The 23,580-nt window shown below is 37.0% G+C and overlaps 1 protein-coding gene across 3 annotated transcripts in view; it reads right to left on the reverse strand.

The window, feature by feature from the left end:
- The window catches only part of BRWD3 (bromodomain and WD repeat domain containing 3), a 180,277-nt gene that overhangs the window by 54,517 nt on the left and 102,180 nt on the right, over nt 1–23,580 (reverse strand). Inside the window, exons 13-20 of one of the 3 annotated variants that reach the window (XM_017661952.3) lie at nt 23,337–23,441; nt 22,158–22,311; nt 20,602–20,736; nt 19,424–19,552; nt 18,288–18,513; nt 6,354–6,521; nt 4,486–4,669; nt 2,685–2,778 (exon numbers count right to left, since the gene is read on the reverse strand). In XM_017661952.3, coding sequence (XP_017517441.2) covers nt 2,685–2,778; nt 4,486–4,669; nt 6,354–6,521; nt 18,288–18,513; nt 19,424–19,552; nt 20,602–20,736; nt 22,158–22,311; nt 23,337–23,441 — 1,195 coding nt within the window. Of the gene's footprint in view, nt 1–2,684; nt 2,779–4,485; nt 4,670–6,328; nt 6,522–18,287; nt 18,514–19,423; nt 19,553–20,601; nt 20,737–22,157; nt 22,312–23,336; nt 23,442–23,580 lie in introns of those variants that run through there. The other 2 variants (XR_005062085.2, XR_005062086.2) reach the window with 2 other exon arrangements.

A 23,580-nucleotide genomic window follows, 5' to 3' on the forward strand; every position in this document is an offset into this window, starting at 1 on the left:
AAAATTCATATGGAACCATCAAGGACCCCGAATAGCCAAGGGAATCGTGAGAAGGAAGAATAAAGTGGGGGGGATTTCACTCCCCAACTTCAAGCTCTACTACAAAGCCATAGTAATCAAGACAATTTGGTACTGGCACAAGAACAGAGCCACAGACCAATGGAACAGAATAGAGACTCCAGACATTAACCCAAACATATATGGCCAATTAATATATGATAAAGGAGCCATGGACATACAATGGGGAAATGACAGTCTCTTCAATAGATGGTGCTGGCAAAACTGGACAGCTACATGTAAGAGAATGAAACTGGATTACTGTCTAACCCCATACACAAAAGTAAACTCCAAATGGATCAAAGACCTGAATATAAGTCATGAAACCATAAAACTCTTAGAAAAAAACATAGGCAAAAATCTCATAGACATAAACATGAGTGACTTCTTCATGAACATATCTCCCCGGGCAAGGGAAACAAAGGCGAAAATGAACAAGTGGGACTATATCAAGCTAAAAAGCTTCGGTACAGCAAAGGACACCATCAATAGAACAAAAAGGTATCCTACAGTATGGGAGAACATATTCATAAATGACATATCCAATAAAGGATTGGCATCCAAAATATATAAAGAGCTCACACGCCTCAACAAACAAAAAGCAAATAATCCAATTAGAAAATGGGCAGAGGAGCTGAATAGACAGTTCTCTAAAGAAGAAATCCAGATGGCCAACAGGCACATGAAAAGATCCTCCACATCACTAATCATCAGAGAAATGCAAATTAAAACCACAATGAGGTATCACCTCACACCAGTAAGGATCGCCATCATCAAAAAGACAAACAACAACAAATGTTGGCGAGGTTGTGGAGAAAGGGGAACCCTCCTACTCTGCTGGTGGGAATGTAAACTAGTTCAACCATTGTGGAAAGCAGTATGGAGGTTCCTCAGAATGCTCAAAATAGAAATGCCATTTGACCCAGGAATTCCACTTGTAGTAATTTACCCTAAGAATGCAGGACTCCAGTTTGAAAAAGACAGATGCACCCCTATGTTTATCGCTGCACTGTTTACAATAGCCAAGATATGGAAGCAACCTAAATGTCTGTCAGTAGATGAATGGATAAAGAAGATGTGGTACATATGCACAATGGAATATTATGCAGCCAGAATAAAAAAAAAACAGATCCTACCATTCGCCACAACATGGATAGAGCTAGAGGGTATTTTGCTCAGTGAAATAAGCCAGGTGGAAAAGGACAAGTACCGAACGATTTCACTCGTATGTGGAGTATAAGAACAAAGGAAAACTGAAGGAACAAAACAGAACCAGAATCACAGAACCCAAGAATGGACTAATAGTTACCAAAGGGAATGGGACTGCGGATGATGGGAGGGAAAGGAAGGATAAGGGCGGGAAAAAAGAAAGAGGGCATTACGATTAGTATGTATAGTGCGTGGGGGGTCACGGGGAGGGCTGCGCAACACAGAGAAGACAAGTAGTGATTTTACAGCATCTTACCACACAGATGGACAGTGACTGTGAAGGGGTATGTGTGGGGGACTTGGTGAAGGGGGGAACCTAGTAAACATAATGTGCTTTCTGTAATTGTAGATTAGTGATACCAAAATAAAAAAAAAACAATGGAGACAGGACCTGAACAGACACTTCTCCAAAGAAGAAATTCAGATGGTCAACAGGTACATGGAAATATGTTCCACATTGCTAATCATCAGGGAAATGCAAATGAAAACCACCACGAGATATCACCTCACACCAGTTAGGATTGCCAACATCCAAAAGACAAGAAACAACAAATGCTGGTGAGGATGCAGAGAAAAGGGAACCCTCCTACACTGTTGGTGGGAATGTAAATTGGTCAACCATTGTGGAAAGCTTTATGGAGGTTCCTCAAAGAACTAAAAATAGAAATACCATTTGTCCCAGTAATTCCACTCCTAGAAATTTACCCAAAGAAATCAAGATCCCTTATTCAAAAAGTCACATGCACCTCTATGTTTATTGGTACACTATTTACAATAGCCAAGATATAGAAGCAACCTAAGTGTCTATCAGTAGATGAATGGATAACAAGAGCATGGTATATATACACAATGCAATATTATTCAGCCATAAAAAGAAAAGAATCCTGCCATCTACAACAAAATGGATGGATCTAGAGGGTATTATGGTCAGTGAAATAAGCCAGGCAGAGAGAGACAAATACCAAATGATTTCACTCATTTGTGGAGTATAAAAACAAAGTGAAACAGAAGGAACAGAATAGCAATGGACTCACAGACACCAAGAAGGAACTAGTGGTTACCAAAAGAGAGGAGTTGGGGAGGGCAGGTCGGGAGGAAGAAGGGGGTTAAGGGCACCATAATTCACAGTCACAATATTGGTAAGTCATGGGGATGGTAGGTCAGCATGGAAAATACAATTAATGACTGTATAACGTATTACTACATGATAGATAGTGACCACACTGGAGGGGTTGATATGGGTGAAAGTTGAACCATGTGTTGCTTATCAAACACCATCATAAGAATGTATAACAATGATTCTTTAATAAATTTTTTTTAAAAGCAGTGTTTTATACTTAAGTGCCATCTTTCAAAAACCTGGTATCTAGAAATATCTGCAAATAGTTTTCCCCAAAGTACTGCAAAATTAAACTTACCCTTTGGGTAGTAAAAGATGGCTTTTTCTTCCTTTCAACTGTATAAAGACCGATTTCTATGTCACCTTTTGCAGTTCGACAGTCTTCCAGAACCCTAATAACAAACAAGAGATCAAAGTAACCAAAAATCATCAAAAAGCAAACCAAAAACTTAAAAGTCAGCTAAGAAAAATAACTTAATTTTTTAAATTGAAGTACAGTTGACATACAGCATTATATTAATTGAGTGTACAACATAGTGATTTCACAATTATATATGTTCTAAAATGTTCAGCACAAAAAGTGAAATCACTGTCATCATACAAAGTTATTACAATATTATTGACTATACTCCCTGTGCTGTACTTTTTATCCCTGCGACTTATTTTAGGACTGAAAGTTTATACCAATTTATCCACTTCACCTACATCACCCACCGCTCACCTACCTCCCCTCTAGCAAATACCCATCTGTATTCTGTATTTGAGTCTACCTCTGTTTTTTAACCAAAATACATTTAGATGTAAAATTTGTCATTTTAGCTATTTTTAGGTGTACAATTCAGTGGTGTTAATAACAGTTCAATGTTGTACAACCATCACCACTAGTGATGAAAACTTTTCATCACTCCAAATGTAAACTTCATAACAATTAAGCAATACTTCTATACTTCTCTTTCCACAAGCCTGTTAATGTCTAATCAACTTTATCTCTATGAAATTTTCCTATTCTAGATATTTCATATAAGTGGAATCATATGCTACTTGCCCTTTTGTGTTTGTCTTACCTCACTTAGCACAATGTTTTCAATGTTTATCATGTAACATGATGAGAACTTCATTCCTTTTTATGGCTGAATAATATCCCACAGTATGTATATATCACATTTTGTTTATCCTTTCATATGTTGACAGATACTTGAGTTGTTTCTGTTGTTTGGCTATTGTGAATAATGCTGTAATGAACACTGGCATACAAGTATCTATTTGAGTTCCTGCTTTCAATTCTACTTTTAACATTTTGAGCAAAGAATTATTTTGAATTATTCTACTGCAAGGCATAGCATACAGTTCATAAGTTAGCTGTCTCCTTTTTTGTTATTACTGCTTAAGAAAAAAAGGTGAAACCAAATTAATTTTGCTATTTGTTGGCTGAGCTGGTATAAGGTTTGGTTAGGGAGAGAACATGATTAAAACAGATTTCTTTATGTTCTCTCTTAATGTCCTTTCTCTTTTCTAAGTCTATTTTTAGTTTCTGTGGATTATATGGATTTGGTATTACAGCAAATATAAGGATTTACAAATGAGAATAGGGATTCTATGTTTGAAATCCATCCTAATGAAATCCTTTTATCCAAGGAAGCCTACTTAAATGACATTTCTAAATATATCCTAAGCACTAGGGTCTATTACATATCTATATTGCACTCCAAACTGCTCCAATATTGAGTTGATGGTCTTCTCCTCAGAACCACTATTGAATTTTGGGTACATCACTGACATATTTAATCACATATGGGTTCATGCTCCTACTAATAGAATTTGTATTCTTATCTTCTAACCTAGATTATGAATGCATGGAAGACAGAAATCATATGTTTCATTTTTCAGTATTTCATATACCGTTTAGCACAAAGCTAAGCAAAAGTATGATAACTGTTAAATAGTTATAGAATGAACTAACTGGAATAATGTAGAAAAACTAACAGATGACTCAGCTAGATTAAAAAAATACCTTAATTTTTAGGTTGACATAGCACATTTTATCTTATTAACTCAAAAATAAAGCCTGTTTTCTTAAAACTGTTACCCTATAAACTCACCTACAAACTCCATTATTTAGTTCATTGACCACAACTCTTCTGCTCCATGCCATGAGATCTCGTTCAGTGGCCATCTGGCTCCGAGGAGCATTGTTATGCATTTGCCGGACTCCTTCAATTTGACCACTGCGTCGGAGCCCAATATTTGGGGAAGAAGATATGTCCATATTTGCAATTCTGAAAGCTAAACCAAAAAAAAAAGGAAGGCACCACTTTCTGAGCAAAGTTACCAAACTCTCCCAGATCATAAGACTAAATAAAACAGGAGATACAAAGTTTTCACTGCTGGATATTATTGCTATCCCTTTGTTCTACATTTTCTATACCCCTGTATGGTTTTTATAGTGTTAAGGATAATGCAGGCACTCAATAAATGTTTAAAGTTTCTATGGCTCTTTTAATTCTCTTTAAAACTTTCACATCTGTCATCTACTAAATTCTTCATAAATTTGAAAAGTAAATTTAATATGATTTGGTAGATGCACAAATGTTTATTAGTACTAGTTCATAAAAGCACCTTTGTAATCTACATTCTGTATTTCTTTAACCTGATAAAAAGTTTCTGAATAAAGTTTAAATAAGGCTATCAAAAACACTAAGAGAAAAATGTAAACAAAAAAATTTTATATATCAAATTTTCATTTTCAAAATTGATAAGCAATGGACAAAAGAAATGAAACTTTTCTTCTTAATCCTCTAGAAAGGTTGCTGTTAATTTTTATTGTATTTGCAAATAAAACCAAAATGGAAATTAAAACATTCAATTCATGAAATAAGCACTGAAAAAGTTAAATGAACATCACAAATAGAAGTCAATGGAGTCCCTTTGACTAACAGAATTTCAAATTTATCTATAGAAACCTAATATTTAAGGTAGAACTGAATGCTGATTTCATTAATGGATCTCTAAATTAGGGTTCTAAGGAAGTTTCATGTCTTAGACACAAAAGACCTGGATATACAGGATTATCAGCTCACTTTATATTTCACGTTAAGGAAAACTTATCTGAGTTAGGTGCTTCAAATGACCTGAACAAAGAATGTTTTTATTTTAATTTTATGGGATACTAAAGAAATCAGGAAATGAGTAAAATACTCTATGAATCACCTTAAATTTAAAACACCTTATTCATTTCTTAGACTCCAAAATGCCATGATACCCAAATAAATGATCCCCATTGTGTCAATATAAAAAGAAAAACATTTGTAAAAACTCCATAAGAGGACTGATTTTAAAATAGAACTAATAATACTTGATAAAGATAAAACTGACACAACCTAAGATTTATATAAAATTCAGATGCATAGGCAAATTTCATGGAGAGTGAAGGAAGAGATACAGTAGGTTAAAATAATAGTGGTAATTAAGATCAAACTTGTGAAAGTCTATTCAGAAGCTGCATCTGTATTCCCTAAGAAAAGGGCTCCTTGTCTTCCAGGGCATTACTGGAAATGCAAAAGAAGAAGATGATACTTTCTGTCAACAAGGGGAATTTTTTTTCTACTAATTTTTAAACTTACAGTGGATTTAATTTTGAAAACTTTATAGGTTGGTTCCTCTACATAGGGACTGGATTTATTACAGTATCTCACTTACTAGAACAAAAGTAAAGACTGCAAATACATTATTAAGCTAAAGGAAAATAGCACATTAAAATACACCACCTGTACTTCTTAAGAGAAGCTAGGTCATTTAAGCCACAAATGAAAATGAGATCATGGCTCTTTGGCATATCTAATATCAAAATTGTACATTAATAGAATTATTTTTCAAAAAAACTAAAATGTTCCCCATGTAGAATTACTTCGCACAAGTAAAATAATTACAACACATTTATCTTACCTTTTACACATATATACATACTTACCACCACTAGCAGAATATGACCTATTAATTGGAAAATGTGGAATAGCTCCATCATTAATTAGTCTCAGATCTTGTTCTCTCTGTAGCTCCCGGATAATTCCATCAAGAATGCTCTCATCTTGGTCATTGGTTTGTTGCCCAATAACCTGTTCTATGACCTCACCATCACCTTATAAAGACCAAAGATACGAAACCACAAAATTAATCACATTGTATTATACCCTAATAGGGTAAAAACAAGTTTAACGTATAAATTTCTAGACAGATAATAAAAGAGGACTAAAATACAAATAAAATATGTATTAAAATATTTTGTTAAAGATCATTAAAATTTTTGCTCTGTCATCACGTGTGTTTGATTTAAGAGATGTCTACAACTCAGTATTATGAGGGCCTTCCCATGTTAAAGAATTACTAAATTACAACATAATTTTCCTAAGGAATATCTGTAACAATGTGGCAGAAATAGAGATCTGAGTAGAGTTTAAACAAAATAAATCACAGAAATCTAAAATATTTTGCTTCTTTCATCATGATAATTTCCTTTCTGAAAAAAGAAAATCAAAATCATGGTCTCTCAAACACAGCATACCTCAGATATATTGAGGCTCAATTCCAGGCCATGAAAAAAAGCAAATATTACAAAAAAAACAGCCAAATGAATTTTTTAATTTCCCAGTGCATGAACAAATTACATTTACACTGTACCATTTAAGTGTGCAATACAGCATTTTGTCAAAAAACAATGTGCACACTTCAATTAAAAAATACTTTATTATTAAAAAATGCTGCTGGGCAGAGCCAGGATGGCGGCATGAGTAGAGCAGCGGAAATCTCCTCCCAAAACCACATATATCCATGAAAATATAACAAACACAACTCTTCCTAAAATAGAGACCAGAGGACACAGGACAACATCCAGATCACATCCACACCTATGAGAACCCAGCGCCTCACGAAGGGGGTAAGATACTAGCCCCGGACCGGCGGGACCCGAGCACCGCTCCCCCTGGCCCCTGGCGGGTGGAGAGGAGTCAGATGGGAGGGAGAGAGAGCCCAGGACTGCTGAACACCCAACCCCAGGATTCCGGACCAGAGCGCAGAAACAGTGCATGTGTGGGGTCCTGAATACTAGGGAAACAGGGCGGCAGAACCGGGGAGCGGGTGCCTGAGGCTGACACCTGAGAACAAAGAAACGGGAGCAGTTTTTTTTTTGTGTGAGTGCTTCCTGGAAGCCTTAAAGGGACAGGGACCCCAATACTAGGGAAACAGGGCAGCAAGACCGGTGAGCGGGTGCCTGAGACCAGCACCTGAGGACAAAGAAAATCACGCGTTTTTCCCTTTTTTTTTTGGCGAGTGCTTTTTGGAAGCCTTTAAGGGACAAGGAACCCAATACTAGGGAAACAGGGCAGCAAGACCGGTGAGCGGGTGCCTGAGACCTGCGCCTGAGGACAAAGAAAATCGCGCATTTTTCCCTTTTTTTTGGCAAGTGCTCTTTGGAAGCCTTAAAGGGACAGGGAGCCCAATACTAGGGAAACATGGCAGCAAGACCGGTAAGCGGGTAACTGAGACCGGCGCCTGAGGACAAAGAAAATCACGCGTTTTTCCCTATTTTGGAAGCCGTAAAGGGACAGGGACCCCAATACTAGGGAAACAGGGCTGCAAGACCGGTGAGCAGGTGCCTGAGACCAGCAACTGAGGACAAAGAAAATCGCGCATTTTTCCCTTTTTTTCTTTCTCTTTCGTTATTGCTGTTGTTATTTTGGTTTGGAGAGTGCTTTTTGCAAGTCTTAAAGGGGCAGGACAGGACACTTAGCCCAGATGCAGGGAATCTGGGGATCTCTGGGCACTCTAACCCCCTGGGCAACAGGGAGCACAGAGGCCCCTTAGAGAGATAAATAGCCTCGTGGCCGCTCCCCCTCGAACGGCGCTCCACCATTTTGGAGGAGCAGCCCCAGCCAGGCCCAACCACAGCAACAGTGAAGATAAACTCCAAACCAACCGGGCAGGTAGCTGAAGCCATGTCTGTACACAGCTGCCAAGCATCAGCCACTAGAGGTCGCTATTCTCCCAGGAGAGGAAGGCCACAAACCAACAAGAAGGAAAGCTCTCCCAGCTGTCATTCATACCAGCACTGCAAACTATCTCTAGCACCATGAAAAGGCAAAACTACAGGCAGACAAAGATCACAGAGACAACACCCGAGAAGGAGACAGACCTAACCAGTCTTCCTGAAAAAGAATTCAAAATAAAAATCATGAACGTGCTGACAGAGATACAGAGAAAAATGCAAGAGCAATGGGATGAGATGCAGAGAAAAATGCAAGAGCAATGGGATGAAGTCCAGAAGGAGATCACAGATGTCAGGAAGGAGATCACAGAAGTGAAACAAACCCTGGAAGGATTTATAAGCAGAATGGATAAGATGCAATAGGCCATTGAAGGAATAGACACCAGAGAACAGGAACGTATAGAAGCTGAATAGAGATAAAAGGATCTCCAGGAACGAAACACTAAGAGAATTATGTGACCAATCGAAAAGGAATAATATTCGTATTATAGGGGTACCAGAAAAAGAAAGAGGAAAAGGGATAGAAAGACTCTTTGAAGAAATAATTGCTGAAAACTTCCCCAAACTGGGGGAGGAAATAACCGAACAGACCATGAAATTACACAGAACCCCCAACAGAAAGGATCAAAGGAGGACACCACCAAGACACATAATAATTAAAATGGCAAGGATCAAGGACAAGGAAAGAGTTTTAAAGGCAGCTACAGAGAAAAAGGTCACCTATAAAGGAAAACCCATCAGGCTAACATCAGACTTCTCGACAGAAACGCTACAGGCCAGAAGACAATGGCATGATATATTTAATGCAATGAAACAGAAGGACCTTGAACCAAGGATACTGTATCCAGCACGACTATCATTTAAATATGATGGCGGGATTAAACAATTCCCAGACAAGCAAAAGCTGAGGGAATTTGTTTCCCACAAACCACCCCTACAGGGCATCCTACAGGGACTGCTCTAGATGGGAGCACTCCTAAAAAGAGCACAGAACAAAACACACAACATATGAAGAATGGAGGAGGAGGAATAAGAAGGGAGAGAAGAAAAGAATCTACAGACAGTGTATATAACAGCTCAATAAGCGAGCTAAGTTAGGCAGTAAGATACTAAAGAAGCAAACCTTGAAGCTTTGGTAACCATGAATCTAAAGCCTGCAATGGCAATAAGTACATATCTCTCAATAGTCACCCTAAATGTAAATGGACTTAATGCACCAATCAAAAGACATAGAGTAATAGAATGGATAAAAAAGCAAGACCCACCTATATGCTCCCTACAAGAAACTCACCTCAAGCCCAAAGACAGGCACAGACTAAAACTCAAGGGATGGAAAAACATATTTCAAGCAAACAACAGTGAAAATAAAGCAGGGGTTGCAGTACTAATATCAGACAAAATAGACTTCGAAACAAAGAAAGTAACAAGAGATAAAGGACACTACATAATGATAAAGGGCTCAGTCCAAAAAGAGGATATAACCATTCTAAATATATATGCACCCAACACAGGACCACCACCATTTGTGAAACAAATACTAACAGAACTAAAGAGGGAAATAGACTGCAATGCATTCATTTTAGGAGACTTCAACACACCACTCACCCCAAAGGATAGATCCACAGGGCAGAAAATAAGTAAGGACACACAGGCACTGAACAACACACTAGAACAGATGGACCTAGTAGACATCTATAGAACTCTACATCCAAAAGCAACAGGATATACATTCTTCTCACGTACACATGGAACATTCTCCAGAATAGACCACATACAAGCTCATAAAAAAAGCCTCAGTAAATTCCAAAATACTGAAATTCTACCAACCAATTTTTCAGACCACAAAGGTATAAAACTAGAAATAAATTCTACAAAGAAAACAAAAAGACTCACAAACACATAGAGGCTTAACAACATGCTCCTAAATAATAAATGGTTCAATGAACAAATCAAAATAGAGATCAAGGAATATATGGAAACAAACGACAACAACAACACAGAGCCCCAACTTCTGAGGGATGCAGCAAAAGCAGTCTTGAGAGGAAAGTATATAGCGATCCAGGCACACTTGAAGAAGGAAGAACAATCCCAAATGAATAGTCTAACATCACAATTATCGAAACTGGAAAAAGAAGAACAAATGAGACCTAAAGTCAGCAGAAGGAGGGACATAATAAAGATCAGAGAAGAAATAAACAAAATTGAGAAGAATAAAACAATAGCAAAAATCAACAAAACCAAGAGCTGGTTCTTTGAGAAAATAAACAACATAGATAAGCCTCTAGCCAAACTTATTAAGAGAAAAACAGAATCAACACAAATCAACAGCATCAGAAATGAAAACGGAATAATCATGACAGACTCCACAGAAATACAAAGAATTATTAAAGACTACTATGAAAACCTATGTGCCAACAAGCTGGAAAACCTAGAAGAAATGGACAACTTCCTAGAAAAATACAACCTCCCAAGACTGACCAAGGAAGAAACACAAAAGTTAAACAAACCAATTACAAGCAAAGAAATTGAAACAGTAATCAAAAAACTACCCAAGAACAAAACCCCGGGGCCGGACGGATTTACCTCGGAATTTTATCAGACACACAGAGAAGACATAATACCCATTCTCCTTAAAGTGTTCCACAAAATAGAAGAAGAGGGAATACTCCCAAACTCATTCTATGAAGCCAACATCACCCTAATACCAAAACCAGGAAAAGACCACACCAAAAAAGAAAATTACAGACCAATATCCCTGATGAATGTAGATGCAAAAATACTCAATAAAATATTAGCAAACAGAATTCAACAGTATATCAAAAGGATCATACACCATGACCAAGTGGGATTCATCCCAGGGATGCAAAGATGGTACAACATTCGAAAATCCATCAACATCATCCATCACATCAACAAAAAGAAAGACAAAAACCACATGATCATCTCCATAGATGCTGAAAAATCATTTGACAAAATTCAACATCCATTCATGATAAAAACTCTCAGCGAAATGGGAATAGAGGGCAATTACCTCAACATAATAAAGGCCATATATGATAAACCCACAGACAACATTATACTGAACAGCGAGAAGCTGAAAGCATTTCCTCTGAGATTGGGAACCAGACAGGGCTGCCCACTCTCCCCACTGTTATTTAACATAGTACTGGAGGTCCTAGCCACGGCAATCAGACAAAACAAACAAATACAAGGAATCCAGATTACTAAAGAAGAAGTTAAACTGTCACTATTTGCAGATGATATGATACTGTACATAAAAAACCCTAAAGACTCCACTCCAAAACTACTAGAACTGATATCGGAATACAGCAAAGTTGCAGGATACAAAATTAACACACAGAAATCTGTAGCTTTCCTATACACTAACAATGAACCAATAGAAAGAGAAATCAGGAAAACAATTCCATTCACAATTGTATCAAAAAGAATAAAATACCTAGGAATAAACCTAACCAAAGAAGTGAAAGACCTATACCCTGAAAACTACAAGACACTCTTAAGAGAAATTAAAGGGGACACTAACAAATGGAAACTCATCCCATGCTCATGGCTACTAAGAACTAATATCGTCAAAATGGCCCTCCTACCCAAAGCAATATACAGATATGATGCAATCCCTATCAAATTACCAGCAACATTCTTCAGTGACCGGAAAATATAATTCAAAAATTCATATGGAAACACCAAAGACCCCGAATAGCCAAAGCAATCCTGAAAAAGAAGAATAAAGTAGGGGGGATCTCACTCCCCAACTTCAGGCTCTACTACAAAGCCATAGTAATCAAGACAATTTGGTACTAGTACAAGAACAGAGCCACAGACTGGTGGAACAGATTAGAGACTCCAGAAATTAACCCAAACATATATGGTCAATTAATATTTGATAAAGGAGCCATGGACATACAATGGCAAAATGACAGTCTCTTCAACAGATGGTGCTGGCAAAACTGGACAGCTACATGTAGGAGAATGAAACTGGACCATTGTCTAACCCCATATACAAAAGTAAACTCAAAATGGATCAAAGACCTGAATGTAAGTCATGAAACCATTAAGCTCTTGGAAAAAAACATAGGCAAAAACCTCTTAGACATAAACATGAGTGACCTCTTCTTGAACATATCTCCCTGGGCAAGGAAAACAACAGCAAAAATGAGCAAGTGGGAGTACATTAAGCTGCAAAGCTTCTGTACAGCGAAAGACACCATCAATAGAACAAAAAGGAACCCTACAGTATGGGAGAATATATTTGAAAATGACAGATCCGATAAAGGGTTGACGTCCAGAACACACAAAGAGCTCACACGCCTCAACAAACAAAAAACAAATAACCCAATTAAAAAATGGGCAGAGGAACTGAACAGACAGTACTCTAATAAAGAAATACAGATGGCCAAGAGACACATGAAAAGATGCTCCACATTGCTAATTATCAGAGAAATGAAAATTAAAACTACAATGCGGTATCACCTCACACCAGTAAGGATGGCTGCCATCCAAAAGACAAACAACAACAAATGTTGGCGAGGCTGTGAAGAAAGGGCAACCCTCCTACACTGCTGGTGGGAATGTAACTTAGTCCAAACATTGTGGAAAGCAGTATGGAGGTTCATCAAAATGCTCAAAACAGACCTACCATTTGACCCAGGAATTCCACTCCTAGGAATTTACCCTAAGAACGCAGCAATCAAGTTTGAGAAAGACAGATGCACCCCTATGTTTATTGCAGCACTATTTACAATAGCCAAGAATTGGAAGCAACCTAAATGTCCATCGGTAGATGAATGGATAAAGAAATACACAATGGAATACTACTCAGCCATAAGAAGAGGGAAAATCCTACCATTTGCAGCAACATGGATGGAGCTGGAGAGTATTATGCTCAGTGAAATAAGCCAAGCAGAGAAAGAGAAATACCAAATGATTTCACTCATCTTAGGAGTATAAGAACAAAGGAAAAACTGAAGGAACAAAACAGCAGCGGAATTACAGAATCCAAAAGTGGACTAACAGGTACCAAAGGGAAAGGAACTGGGGAGGATGGGTGGGCAGGAAGGGATAAGGTGGGGGAAGAAGAACGGGGATATTAAGATTAGCATGCATAGGAGGGGGAGGGAGAAAGGGGAGGGTGGGCTGTACAACACAGAGAGGACAAGTAGTGATGATTCTACAACATTTTGCTATGGTGATAGACAGTGACTGTAATGTGGTTTTCAGGGGGGACTTGGTATAGGGGAGAGCACAGTAAACATAGTATTTTTCATGTAAGTGTAGATGAAAGATTAAAAAATAGATAAAATAGAATGAAAGAAAATGGGGATTACTCCTTGATAGGATAAAACTATTGGTTAATCAAAGATTAACGCATGCTTTAAATATCCTTAATTTTGATCACTTAAAAGGGTGTCAGATGATTGGCTATGGAGGTACTCTTTTCTGATAATATTCCTTTCTCTTAATAATAAAAAAAAAAAAACAGCAGTTCCTGTGTGCTGACCTCCAATGAGTTCTACACAGTGGTATAGAGGGCATGTCAAAGTGTAGGCAAAGGGTCTGTTTGTTTCTATGCAGAAGATCAAGGCCTAGCTTGGCTACCCAGAAAATGAACTAAGATACGATACGGGGAGGAGCTTCCGGCATCAGCACTCTCTGAAGGACTCGTGCTGGGGGATGGTCATCAAAAAGCCTCCACAGGGATCGGGGCGATGCTGCGGTTGCGGCTGCATCCATCCCACCGTTTCCTGGACTTGCCACTGGAATGAGGAGGGAGATGTCTAGGCTGGCATGTGCATAGTGAGACAACGAATTTGAGTGGATCTGTACTGTTGGAACTCAACCAGGAGTTGGGAGGAGTGCAAGTTGTAGCGTTCAAAAATCTTACGACTATAGACTATCTACAGTTAAAAGAACATATGGGATGTGAACAGATCCCAGAAATGGGTTGCTTTAATTTGTCTGATTTCTCTCAGACTGTTCAAGAACAGTTGGACAATATCCATCATATCATAGACAAATTCTCACAAATGCCTAGGGTGCCTAACTGGTTTTCTTGGCTTCACTGGAGATGGTTGGTAATTACAGATTTGCTTAGTTTATGTCACCGTATTCCTATTATGTTAATATGTGTGCACAAGTTAGTTAGTAGTTTAAAACCTATACATGCTTAAGGTACTCTACAAGAAAATATGTCAAAGAAACAATCAATCCTCCCATGTTTTCTTCCATATGCTACCTCTATAGCTTTTCTTCTTCCTTCCTAATTACAACCCTTAAATAGAATTCGTGCCTCATATCGAATTTACCGAGTACCATAATTTCTCCAGGTGGTAGAGATATCTCGAGACAAGTGCTGGGCATAGAAGCCACAGGGCATAAATCTGCAAAGAAGTAAAAAGCTAACCTTTTCAAACAATATGGCTTCTCTCTCACTTACCAACTTTACATCTCCCTGTATGGCCCTGGAAGATTACTGGCTAGCCAGAGACGGGTAAGATTCCTCAAGGGACGAACAACCTAAGACAGGCACAGTCGCAGGGGGGCCATCAGGTGAGAAATTGGGGATCAACAGTGGTGAGGCTTAGAACCCATCCCCCCCCCCACTGTTTTGAGAGAAATCTTCTGCATCCGTGGATGTTTTAAGGCCCTTGTCTAGCTTGGATTAACACATAGTCTACAGGCACACACCTGATCATCTACAATTGCTCACTTACAACACTAAACTATGTTTTCTACCTTTATCTTGCATCTACCTACCACTTCAGCATTTTATTAAAAATAAAAATTATAATAATAATAAAGGGAGAAATGTGGGATCCACATATAAATCAAGTATAAAAATCAAACAAATATTCATTTTTGACCTGATTGTTTATAATTCATAATGCGTGATCAAAACCGAAATTTTCTGTGATGAATGCCCTTGTACTGTTCACCATGTAAGAACTTATTCACTATGTAAGAATTCGTTCACCATGTAAGAACTTGTTTGTTATGCTTTAGGAGATTGGAGACTGACAAGAATTAGGCTTGAGATGGATTAATGATTGTGCATTGAGCATTGACCCCCCTATACAGAATTTTATTGTTGTTAACAACCATTTGATCAATAAATATGAGAGATGCCCTCTCAAAAAAAAAAATGCTAACCAGCACCTCACCTTTCAGCAACTGTTAATCTTTTTGCAGGTGCAGTGTCTTTCCTCAGTGTTGATGGCTGCTTACTAATGAAGGTGGTGGTGGCCAAAGACTGGAGTAGCTGTGGCAATTTCTTAGAATGAGACAATGAAGCTGGCCACATCCACTGACTCTTCCTTCCACAAATGATTTCTCTGTAGCATGCAATGCTGTTTGATAGCATTACTACCCACAATAAAACTTCTTTCAAAAGTTGAGTCAGTCCTCAAACCCTGCCTCTTCTTTATCAACTAAGTTTATGTAACACTCTAAACTCTTTGCTGTTCATTTCAACAATTTTCACGGCATCTTCACTGAAAGTAAATTCCACCCTGAGAAAGTGGAATCTTTGCTCACCCATTAAGAAGCAAATCCTGATCCATTACGTTTTATCATGAGATTGTAGCAATTCAGTCACAGCTTCTGGCTCTACTCCCAATACTAGTTCTCTTGTTATTCCATCACATCTGAAGCAGCTTCATCCACTGAAGTCTTGAACACCTCAAAATCGCCCATCTCGGTTGGAATCAGCTCTTCCAAACTCCCAAACTCCTGCTAATGTTGACATTTTGACCTCTTCACAGGTGTCACGATGATCTTAATGGCATCTAGAATGGGGAGTCCTTTCCAGAAGGTTTTCAATTTATGCTCAGATCCATCAGAGGAATTGCTATCTATGTATTTCTTAAATAATAAGACTTGAATTACTACTTGATCCATGGGCTGCAGCATGGAGGTTTTGTTAGCAGGCATGAAAACAACATTGATCTCATGGTACATCTCCATCAGAGCTCTTGGGTGACCAGGTGCATTATCAGTGAGCAGTCAGATTTTGAAAGGAAATCTCTTGCTCTGAGTAGGAGGTCTCAACAGTGAGCCTGAACTATTGAGGAAACCCTGTTGTAAAAACAGATGTGCTGTCATCCAGGCTTTCTTGATCCATTTAGAGAGCACAGGTAGAGTAGATTTAACGTAATTCTTAAGGGCCCTATGATTTTCGGAATGGCCGAGCATTGGCTTCACCGTAAAATCACCATTACCTGCATTAGCCCCTAACAAGAGTCAGCCTCTCTTTTGAACTTTTGAAGCCAGGCATTGACTTCTACTCTATGAAAAGCCCTAAATGGCTTCTTCTTCCAACAGATGGCCGTTTTATCACCACACTGAAAATCTGTCGCTTAGTGCAGCCACCTTCACTGACTACCTCAGCTAGATCTTCTGGATGACTTGCCACAGCTTCTGTATGTCAGTACTTGCTTCACCTTGCACTTTGATGTTATGAAGATGGCTTCTGTCCCTAAATCTCGCAAACCAAACTCTGCTTGGCTTCCAGCCTTTCTTCTGCACCTTCTTCACCTCTCTCAGCCTTCACAAAACTGAAGAGCGTTAGGGCCTTGCTTGGATTAGGCTCTGCCTTAAGAGAATGCTGTGATTGGTTTGACCTTCCATCCAGACCACTAAAACTTTCTCTGTATCAGCAATAAGGCTGTTTCACTTCTGTAACATTCATGTGTTCCTGGAGTAGCAGTTTTAATTTCCTTCAAGAATTATTTTCATTCACGACCTGGCTAACTGTTTGGCACCAGAAGCCTATCTTTTGGCCCATCCAGGCTTTTCAAATGCCTTCCTCACTAAGCTTGATCATTTCTAGTGTTTGACTTAAACTGAGAGATGTGCAACTCTTCCTTTCACTTGAGCACTTAGAGGCCACTGTAGGGTTATTAATTGGCCTAATTTCAATATTCTTGTGTCTCAGGGCATAGGGCAGCCCAAGGAGAGGGAGGGAGAGAGGGGAACGGCCAGTCAATGAAGCAGTCAAAACACACACTGTAACATTTACCAATTAAAGATGCCGTGTCATGTGGGTACAGTCCGTGGTGCCCCAAAACAATTAAATGGGAACATCAAAGATCACTGATCACAGTTCACCATAACAAATATAATAAAAATGAAAAGGTTTTAAAGATTGTTAAAATTACCAAAATATGACAGAGACAGGAAGTATGGGATTGAGGTGGAGGAGGCAATATACATTAAGGGAAATATGCCAACTGGAAGAGTTGCTGTCATAGAGAATACCTTTTTTCAGTTTCTTATTCTACTATCCTCACATCACACATTACACGTATCACTGCTTCTTCACTATCCTCAAAGACTGCGTGTTACTTAAACACTCACTCCCCCACCCGATACTCAAATTATTCTTTGCATTTCAAACATGAGGATGAAATAAACAGATACTTCCTAGCTCGTTTTTTTAATTTCCTCCTTTTAGGTCCATTAACTGTGGTCTTTCAAATTAAAATACCAATACTTTGAGTAGTTGAACTCCACCAATTATAAAAGCTTGATACATCAAAGTTAGTACATTACTAGAATCAATACTATAAAAACAGGACCATACATTAAGTTCAGAGTCTGATCGAAGCTGGTCACGACATTCTTGGCTTGAGTATGTTTGTTTGTCCTAATCTATTACTATGTGTCCAGGTAAGATAAAAATGGAATAGTACTCTGGTAAAGGAAAAAGTACTAGGCAACTGAAAATTAATAGAAGTATTTGGTAAAATATAACCTATTACAGAGTTCAGCAGGGGGCATATATCACTGAGAACAATAAAAAGTATAACCTTTTGCAAAATGCTTTGTTTCATTTTGGAGGTAACATACCATTAGCCACATATCCCAGCTGTGGTATCAGTTGTTCATCTTTACAATTTTCCCGTCCTGGTACTAGCCTTTGGAATTTTGTGGGATGAGGATTTCCATCAACATCCACCAAGAATGGGGGAGGCATGAGGTGAGGAGCTTGTTGAGTTTGTTCATCCAATACATAGTTGTTGGCATCACGGATAAGAGGCCGATAATCCGTGTGGAAGAACATCTGATCTGGAATCTTTATGATAGATTTTTAGATTTTAAGGTGCATAAGGAATCTATAGACAAGCACTTATTTTCAATCCTAGAGCACATGCGCTTTTCCAATCAGATGATTCTGCATTCTTTTCTAGCCCTCTATTGCCATGTTCTCTCTACGTAGAAATGAATAATCTAAATCATAACCCTACCCTTTTTCCATACCATCCTACAATCTGTGTTACTTTCTGGCCTTATATTTTTCTAATTAGGATAGGAAGAAGTAAAACAGCAACATGGTAACTAAAGTTAGGTATTTTTATTTAATATGAAAAATCATACACACCTTAATAACTATTTTTCTTGCTTATTTTTATTCAAACAAATATAGATGGAGTATAATATAAATGGTGAGGCTGGTAAATTATCAACTGCATCGGGGACACTCAGACAGTATTAGTATTGAGCTGAACTCAATGATTTTGAGTTCTCTTCCAACTCCAAGACACTATAATCTATTCCAAATTCATAGCTAATAAAATATAAGGAACCATTTAAGTTAGCTTCCAAAGTATTTTAACAAGATCAAGAATAGTTAAAGTAGCCAAGCAAGAAAGCAAACATTCAGTCACCAGCAGTTTATTCCTAATTTATGCTAAGTAGAAGACTCAATCTGGTAAAGTTGTTCTCCTATTATACCTGAAAGCCAGTACAAGGAATATGTTCTTAACAATAGGATTTTCCAATGAATTTTTATATCTATATCATAATAGTAATTCAAACTACCAAGCCCTGTGTTCTGGCAGCAATAAAAAATTTTACCAAGAAAGGTGACTTTGTTATTTTATATATATTGAAACACAATGTCCCTAAATAACTAGATCACTTCAAATAAACCTGAATGATACAATCCAAAATTGCAGTCTATAACAAAAATTAAAGATACTAACCTTTTCAAAGTATTTACTGCATCCAAAACCAAAAAGCAGCAAATGCCCATGAGAATCTGTGCAGGCAAAATGGTTTCCATCTGGTGAAAATTTACAATCAAACACTGCACCATGGCCTTGGCCTTCAATCTGAAATTTAGAGCAGTCACTTTAAGTCATCTTAAGAGGTAATTTTCAAGTGATAAGTAGGCAATAGCTTCTGCTTGCTAATATCTTGAATTCTGTAATACACCAACATACCAATCTACTCTCTGGCTTCTGTAGCCAAAACACTACTGAAACAGTAAATCTCTAAAAGAAATTTGGGAGGATCAAAATGCAATGGATGACATCAAACATTACTACCAATGTTATATCTCAAGAAGTACTAAATGAGTAACTGAGAACAAAAAAGACCTAAACACCGCCAAACTAACAAAGGTGCTAGCTACCTCATCAAAGTCAAGATACCAGCTTCACATCTTAAATTACAATGCAGGTAAACCTTAAAAAAACCTTCCTAAAAGTTAAGGCACACAAAGCAATTTTACTAACAAAAGACAGAGGGAATTTAATGTTCTGGATCTGCATAAAGCCTACAGAAGGGAGCTCAAAACCCAACAATTTAGAAATGATTAGTCTTAACTATTCTTCAGGGAGGGACACTAAATATGGAAGATATGAGTATTCTCATAACCATTAAGATGGTGTTCTACTGGGAGAATAGAAAGCTCACCAGATTTTTGCACAGTTTATATGAAATATAGCTTAAGAGTATACATACCTTCAATTCCACGTTTGCCCAACAAATTCCTACTAACTAAGCCATATGGGGTTTACAAAAGGCAGATACCATACAGTAACTGTTGTGATTCACAAATTAGGATTACAGATTAAACATTAACTGTTTTTTGTGATTTTGGTTAGCATTAGCTCCAAATGCTTATTATATTTGAGTTTCTAGAGTTTAGAGCTAGAGACCAGAATTCGGAAAATGCTAACATCATCATAACAGAGGTACTCTGAAAGGCACAACTCTCTACTGGGCTTACTCTCAGGTCTTGAGGCATTCTCTAAACTATTATATGAATTTGAACACAGATGACAAGAGGTCTCTTGGCACTAAGTATACTTTAATTACCAAGTTGCCATACAAGAGAAATCTATTTTAATATGAACTAAGCACAGATTTTCCTTACCATGTTAAAATAATTCCGAATTTTGGTCCCCTGGTCAAGGTCCCAAATAAAAATGTTCCCATCATGACCTGCTGACAATATAATCCTTTGATCAAATGGATGTGCTTCCAAGACAAATACTTCATCATCATGTCCCTGCGATACAATCAGTATAAAAAATGATCAGCAACACCAAGCATCTGCTATTTGGTCAAAAGATATCAATTTGGTGTTATCAATGTGGCTCAGATAAATTCATAACACATCATTTACTACAGGGACACTCCAAGTCAGCTCAGTTAAGAGTCCCTTATACTTTTACGTGGTGATTTCATTAAGTACTGAATAGACAGAAGTCCTGGAAAGATGTTGAAAATACAGTCTGAAATAGTTACATCTCCTTAACCAGGCCCCTAATTGGAATTCATATTTCTAGGACCTTGCTATTTAAAAAGGCCACAGAAAATGTGACAAGAGTCTTTAATGTCTTAATTTAACTTTTGTTTTACATTTTGATTGCAGCTACTAGAAAAATTAATATTACATGTCATTATTTCTATTGGAGTGTGTTGACATAGACAAACATTTCCTAATAAAGAATCAAGCACACACCATAGGTTTTTCTACATATATTAATAGATACTTGTATCAAGGAATAGAGACAGTCAGAATGAGGTAAGTACTGGTTTAACTGATAAAATAATCTAAAATTCTACTTACATAGTGTGAGAGTTTTATTCCACAAAGAGGACTTGGGAGGTATATGAAAGATAAACTAAAAATCCTCCCAAATTAAACAAATATTTAGAAACCTCAGAGGACTTAAGATAAAATTATTTCATGTAAGAGTCAAATAAGGATACCACACTCTACTACTAAGAGAATTGAGTCATGATAATTGGTTTCTAGTCCCTAGCACTTCCTACTATATAAACCATAGGGCAATCACTTGGTCCCTCTCCTTGAAGTACTAATGAATTGATAATTGAAGCAGATAGGTAATAAGGTTTTCAAGTGAAATTTAACCTGAAGCCAACCTGTACCATGATAAAATGACAAACTTCAAATCCACCTATGTGATTTCTGCTATTAATCCTATCAACTTTTCACACCACAAATATTGCAGCCTTTTATGATGACAAATACATTTTTTAAAAGGAAGAGGAAAAGGTACACTTTTCTCCTACTTCTTCCTACATCTACTTCTTGTAAAAACTAATCCTTGAAGGTAGGATACACAGGATACTCACTCTTGTCCAAATAAAGTTAGTTCTACATAAAACAGTAACAATAAAAAATCCCAACTCATGATAAAAACAAAATAACTTATATACCCTTGACTGCATATGATAAGATAATAGATATCAGACCTGGAAAGGACCTTGAAGAGTTTTCAAACCTGCTTTTAGCAGCCACATGTATCACCCCTATTTTGCAGATATGTTAACAGAGTTACCTCCAATAATTACTTTTCAGGGATAGTTCATAACAGAAAGCAAACTGAAACCTAAATTTCCTGTCTTCTGGAAAAATGCACTTTCTGAACATTTTTATTATTATAAAAATAGAATACTTACAGATAAAGTATGAAGAAGTTGCCCGGTGATAGAATTCCATACTTTCAAAAGGAAATTGTTCACTGCAGTAATAACTGTGGCATCATAACGATCCCAGGCCACCATAGTCACCTTAAGCTTAGTGACCTTGTCATCTCCAGATGACAAATTGTTCCTAAATAAAATGATTTGAAGTATTTATACACTGTGAACTTTTAACAAAGGGGCACCTGAAATAGCAAATTATGGCAAAATCTACTTTCTAGATAAAAATATCATAAACTATACCTTTAAGTTCTCACAAAACAAAGTAACTAAAGTATCTACATAAGCCTATTTTAGGTAGGAAAAAAAAGACAGAAAAATAAAGAAATTTATAGTTACATGGAACAAAAGAAAAAATGGAGCTAGAAAGAAATCTACAAATACCTTGAAAAATAAAATACAAAGGTTATGTTGGCTTCCAAAAAATATGAAGAAAATATATAATGAATACATCATTCCCTTAAATATTAAATTCTTTGAAACTAGTAAGTCTTGTAAAAGAAGTGAGAAATTCAGTAACTTTTGATTTAATTGAACATCTCATTATCAGTAACTAGCTATGACATTAAAGTTAGTTCTATATTGTTATTAATAGGAAATAGGAAGATAATTAATTTCAGAGTCATACCCTATAGGAACTGTAGTGTCCTAAAGATGTAATTATATATCTTCCAATTAACAGTGAAGATGATGAAACAGAATGTTGACTAAGTGCACTTACAATGTTGAAAAGGAATGCTAACAATATGAAACATTATGAAGGTATTCTCAGTAAGTTAGAAAAATAGCTAAACATATGATGACATTTAATACGGACAACCCTCCAAGTAAAAAGTAGTATAGATAGCTACAAAATAATGGCCTATAGAAAATTAAGATAGAGAATGACTCTGTTGGCATTAGTAGAGCACAGAATCTTTGGGTGACAAGAGACCAAAATTTTGGACAAGTCATTAATGTCCCTATCATTTAGCCTATTAACAACAAAAGGCAATTTACTTAGACTAAATAAACACAGATGCAAACTTCACATCTACCAATTAACTCCAAGCTACTAATTTATAATATTTTATTTTCATTCTTGAATATAATTCAACAATGTAAAAGATACTATACCATATGAGAACCACTGAGATTTCTAACATCCAATCTTACCCAGTCATTTTAGTAGACATATCTAGCACTATACTCTTCCATTCTTGTTGCTGATATTGCCAAATTCTTGCTGTTCCATCTCTACTTCCACTAACAAACCTTAAACTGCAAAGAAATGGTTAAAATACCCTTATTATTTTCCTCCAAAATAGAAATCACTTATTTTCTAATTACAAAAGTAATATATTCATAGATTAATGATACCAAAATAAAAAATAATAATAACAATAAAAAAATAAAGTAA

This window comes from Manis javanica, chromosome X, assembly GCF_040802235.1.
Source record: "Manis javanica isolate MJ-LG chromosome X, MJ_LKY, whole genome shotgun sequence".
Classification (NCBI taxonomy): Eukaryota; Metazoa; Chordata; class Mammalia; order Pholidota; family Manidae; genus Manis; species Manis javanica.